Source organism: Artemia sp. Qi Xiang Cuo, unplaced genomic scaffold (genome assembly GCF_049724085.1).
Source record: "Artemia sp. Qi Xiang Cuo unplaced genomic scaffold, ASM4972408v1 HiC_scaffold_2954, whole genome shotgun sequence".
NCBI classification, from domain to species: Eukaryota; Metazoa; Arthropoda; class Branchiopoda; order Anostraca; family Artemiidae; genus Artemia; species Artemia sp. Qi Xiang Cuo.
In genome coordinates, this window is record NW_028300808.1 from 3197910 (window position 1) to 3203806 (window position 5897).

The following is a 5897-nucleotide window of genomic DNA, read 5'->3' on the forward strand; positions in this document are numbered from 1 at the left end:
TTTTCCTGTTTGTTGTTATAGGGTTCGCAGCGGTATTACATAAAGGACCATTGAAGCTCATCATAAATGGTGTTTGTCAATTATCTGGGTTGTAGCGGTAGCTAGCAACCCAGTAAGAGACGATCACGCCCCATAGTAGGAACTAAAATAACCAATAAATCCTGAAAAAAGATTCAGATCCTGGTTGCAGCGGTAGCTAGCAACCAAGTAAGAGACGATCACGTCCAATGTTAAGAAATATAAAAATTCAAACTCAAAAATTCAAAAAAAAGTCATGTCAAAGCAAAAAGTACTCTGTTAGAGCCGCCTTGTCCGAAACCCCTGTTACATTAAAATACGATCATTGGAATAACAAATCCTTGCAATCATTGTATTCGATTTAGTTATCTACTTGATTGTTTGAAGTTTGTCTTCTTCTATTTCAAAGAAGAAAAATCCTTATGCTTTATCCTGTTGTAATAATTTACAACGAGGAACGAACTGTAACCCACAGTAATTCGAGTTGCAGGGGTAGCTAGCAACCTTGTAAGAGACGATCACGCCCCAAAGTAAAAACTAAATTAACCCATAACTCCTCAAAAAAAATTCAGATAAAAAAAGAAGATAAAAAAAAAATCAATTTGATACCCACAAACATGTTTAGATCTGGAGAGGAATTCGATGCAGCTGCTGGTTGTAAGTTTGATTGGCTTAACTTTAGTGCTCACATCGCTTACAAGCACTTGTGAGTTAAATTGACTTCTGCTGTCATTTGCCAATTCGTTTTAGGAATATTGACCACTGAGCCCACCTTCAAGAGGAGACACCCCACTCTGAATGCTCGATGAACAGTTTTGTCAGTTACACTCTTTTACTTGGTATGGTCTTTCAGATGAATTTCAGAAGAATTTATGTTATTTCAGATAAGTGTATGATCGACAGAGGTCGTCATTATGTTGATGCTTTAAGACAAGTTACGACAAAACGACACATGAATACAACACTACGGACTGTTGCAACAACATGCAAAACAGATTCGGGAAGAATAAAAAGTCTTCCAGTGAAATATTAGAACCGTAGGACGGCTGGATAAGATGAAAAACCCAAAAGTTGCACAGGGAAGATAACTTACGGGAAGAAGTTTGCATTTATCATAGCAAAAAGTGTTTGAGTCATGTTTGTGAAAACAGCGCATGAGAACGTGAAAGAACTAAGAGAGAAACCAGTACTGCTTCAGAAATTAAAAAAACTTTATGCTTGGTTTGGACTGGGGTTAAATTACGATTGAATCTCATGTCAACTCTCGAGCATAGCTTCACAGTTCATGCCTAAAATGCATGCATTTTTCACATTGCTAGATACTTTTTCTAGTACGAATCGATTCGCTAAACCGTAAGGTTCTCTTAAAACGCGTGGCTTCACGAATCGGGTAACAAAATAGTTCGCGGCAACAAACTGTAAGTAAGAAGCTGCTCGGCTCAATAGTAACCGCCCCCCCCCCCTAAAAAAACTAAAAACAAACGAAAGTTCGAAATTAATAGATACATAAAAGTAATTTATTGTTATTGGGAAATATTCTGACATTTTTCTTAGGAGGAGGACTTTAAAAGGGGAAAAATTCCAATGGAGAGTTAACTTTCTGTAGAAATTTTACACTGAGGGAATCTGCCAGTATTCCTGTCTCGGTCTGTCTCAGAAATATTGATGATGATCTGACTTAAAAGTAAATTGAGCATCCTCTCTCTACTGCAGGTTTACGTTTCTGATTCATCAAAGTCGGATAAAGAGTGTAAATATATTTGTTGTCAGCTTCAGAACCATGTTGATACCATTCCAAAGGAAAACTTCGTTGTAGTACTTGGAGACTTCAATTCAATCTTGGAAAATGACACAAGTCAAAACAAAAATATCATGGGTAAGTTTGGAATTGTACAGATCAACAGGAGTGGAGGGCGACTCATTGAATCACAAGCAAGAGAGGAAAATAACTTGGTGGTCTCCTAATGGAATGTCTGCCATCATGGAAATCGTTGATCAAACCAGTGGAAATCATTGTTCACAGACACAGTAACTACATCTGGTGGAGATTTCGATAGTGATCACAGTCTCCCCATGTCATCAGTTTGTCTTAGATTAAACTTTGTTGTCAAATCGAAGCAAGAAGTCCCAAGATTTCGTGTAGAAGCCCTGAATGACAAGAAGACGAAATAAGAGTGTAGAAGCAGGTAAACAAAAGACTATTGAAGATTATGCAAAAAACACCTGACCTATCTAGCCCAGCCGACATTGATAAGTTTGTGATGTGAAGTAGCAGGGATATATGTAAGACAGCGGAGCTACTTCTTGGCCGTAAATCTTCAGGAGACACGGCATGGATAAACCAAGAGATCATTGACATGAGTAACGAGAGACACAAGCAGGATCATGAAAACAAGGATAGGTTCAAGCAACTCAAACGCCAAATCGAGAAGAAAACTTGCCGGGTACACAAAGACATGACACCCAATAAGTGTCAGTAGTGTGAAGACGACTTCCGAAGGGGTAACTCACACCTCATGTTTGAACGTACTAAAGAGCTAGCAAATCAACGATACGAAATGTGTGGATCTCTTGGATAAAAATGAGTATAAAATTACCACTGTTGCGCTGTTACCAATATTACCGCAAAATTACACTGGAATCGGAGATCGTTAAGATTTTGATGAATCATATGATAGCTATAATAAACAAGATTTTTATAGTAGCTTAGAAAAAGAACACCTCTATGATGAATCTACTGCTGTCGAACAAATTAATCCCGAGCCACCCTTAGAACCAACAATAATTACTTTGCATGTACAGACTGTAACTCCTAGTGCATATTCAGATATATACTTAGAGCTTGTAACACTAAAGTCTCCCCAGGTAATGAATATTGGAAATATTAAAAGCACCCGGTATCTAACTGTTACTAAAACAAGTACAAGGCACTCTCCAAGACCTGTTACACCAGAACCCGAAATAGAAGCTCCTGATTACGACGAGCCAATACAACCTGAAGAGCCGTTCCCAGAAGACAATGAATACCAATATCAACAAGAAGTAGATGAAATTAAAGAAAGGGATGTAGAGGTACCTCAGATAGAACCTGTAGATAGAGAAGAGGAAGTTCAAGAGGTGGAAGAAGTTAATGAAGACATAGAAGACAGTCATTTTATGCCTGAACTGATGATGAGTACTGTAACAGAAACATTTAGCTCTGTTGAGCTTATGACTAAAACAAGCATTGTCCCATTCACTAGAGGAAGGCTTTCAACTGATATGACTTTAACGCAATCTTACTATATAACTAGACTCATTACTGCTGTAAAAACTGTTCCTCCGGAATTTTTACATACTGATTCACTGGATTCTTCACCTGAAACAAGTGATGATAACAGTAGACTAGACAATTCTGACTTGAATTTTAAGGATGATTATGATGAAAATATACCAAATCAGAAAAGAGTTCTTCGCCAGCCATATAGTACCTTATCGGATATATCAGAAATTGACAATGACTTTGATCCAACCGACTTCGAAAGATTCGAAATTTTACCCAGCATTATTGATACTTCGGCGTTACTTGTAGAACCAACACCCCCACTTGAAGAAGTAACTTCTGCTGTTTCAGAAATTTACAAAACAATTGATGCAACACCTATTGCTACAGAACCAAGCAGTCTGACTGCAGAGCAAATGCAGCAGTTTGCGATGATGCGTTATGTAAACCAATATGCAGCTTTGAACCCTTACATGAACCCAGGATTTGGATTTGGAATGCCCCCTGTAAATCCTATGTTTCCACAAGCGTCTCAGAAGCCAGTTTTTGAAACTAGTGATGTTTTTAAAACCGATTTAGTTCCTATTTGGAACGGTGTTTCTACGATTTATAGCACCTTGACGCGGAAAATTGGAGAAACAACACTAACGAAATATGACAATATCCCAAGCACCTCTGTTACAAACCCTTTTCTCCAATTTACTGTTATGAGCAGTCCCGTGACAGTGGAGACTATGACCACTTCCACAGATTATAGGACATACAGAATAATTTTTAAAGCCCAAGCGACGATGACAACAGTAACATCTACGACAGTTTTTCCAACTGTTGTTACGTCGTATGTAACATCCTCCATTCCTCTACAACCGACAATGTTCCCTAATATATTCCCAGGAATGGGTGGATTGACATTCCCAGGTTTTCTTGGTTAAAATTACATTCTAGTGAAAAAAAAACCAGTTACGTCTATTGTGGAGCAAGTCTATCGCTCGAGATGTGTCAGACATTCCGAGAGTTGTGTTGTTAATTTTGAATCTAAGCACACAATTGACATCAACATGGGATTATGCTTAATCATAAAAAGTGTTGAAACTGGAAAATACTCTGACGCAAAACAAGAATTATTTCTTAACTATGCATATGGTTAAGAAAGTTGTTCCATGTCAACATTTACCAAATAAGTTGTATTACCTACTATGAGTAACATATACTGTAAAGTGCGTATCATGCATCTTCAAATTTAGAAGTTGGGACGTACTTTTTGATGAATGAAAGCTCGACCATCAGAAAATTTACTTATTATGCGTTCTGGACCGCCAAATTTCTTAAAAATTTTCTTCTAAAAATTTGTGGCTTTCTTCTAAAATTTTCCGTGGTAGGAGCACATTTTTCCAAACACAGAAGAAATATAGCCAAGCAGCAAAAAAAAATACTGAAAGCGAGTTAGACAGCAAGTTGGTCATTAAAATCGGATTTCGAAATGTTTTAATATATCTGCATTGTTCACGCAAGTCCGTGCTGTATAAGAAACGCATGTGCAGCGGCATAACCGCACGGTTTTACGCAAACGATACTACAATGAGGGAACAAGACATAACAAGGACTAGTGGAGACCTCTCTACCCACTCGTCTTCTAATGTCTTCCCTATTTCTTGGCTTAGACGTTCTCATGGGATTCCGGGTTTAACGGCTGAAATGCAGAGGTTCTTAGTCTCAGGAGTTTTCCGTAATTGCAAGTCAACATTGGTACATCATATTCGCTTTTCGAATAAGATCATTAGACGCAGGATTTCAAAGCTTGCCTCCGTAGATTCCCGCTAATTCTTGGCAAAGTATATAAGCATAATAAAGAGCTGACATCAATATCTTTTTAGAAGGCTATTTTTTCAGCAAATCCTTCGGCACTAAATAAATAAATATTATATTAAAGTATTATTAGAATCCGTTAAGTGAAAAACATCTTCCCATTAAGAGGGAATTACTGGTGGGTTATACTTAGTCACCATTGGTCATTCACAGAGTTCCAATCCACATATCGTAAATGATTAAATGGGTTAAAAATTTACCAGACTATATTTGAGATATAATTCCACATCTACCGTGAAATTCTACACATAAACGTACCAATAGGTTGTTTGGTTATAGTTACCAATAGTTACCAATAGTTACCAATAGTTACCAATAGTATTTATTTATAATTTTTTGTATATTTACTTAAAAGTTCATGATGCATGAAACTAATTTTTTTGAATTGCCAACTAATTTTTTTGGCAGAAAACCCTCTTAAGATCAGTTTTTCGCTCAGCTTTTTACATCTATTTTTAAAATCTGTGTAATTACTGCATATTTTTGCACACCTAAATAATTGGGAATAATAAGCCGAATAAGTAATATTTGAATGTATATTACTTTCAAGAAATGGAAAATTAATTACTTCAAAATTAAAATCATCCGTTTTATTAAATAATTTAAAAACTAATTTATTATTATTTGAAATATTAATATTTAAATCTAAGAAATGGTCGGAGTGCTCCATCCCATAGCAAGGCTCAAGAATTAACTCTTGTGGATAAATATTTTTTGAAATCTCAATAAACTCTGCACAATTTATTACTAA

At 36.5% G+C, this 5897-nt stretch overlaps 1 protein-coding gene across 1 annotated transcript; it reads left to right on the plus strand.

Moving 5' to 3' along the window:
* The first annotated feature begins 635 nt into the window (after positions 1-635).
* Positions 636-4587, plus strand: LOC148938378 (uncharacterized). Its single transcript, XM_089107840.1, has 2 exons — positions 636-675; positions 2675-4587. The coding sequence occupies exons 1-2, from the start codon at positions 636-638 to the stop codon at positions 4210-4212; spliced, it is 1578 nt and encodes a 525-aa protein (XP_088963966.1). The 3' UTR covers positions 4213-4587.
* Positions 4588-5897: the final 1310 nt, after the last annotated feature.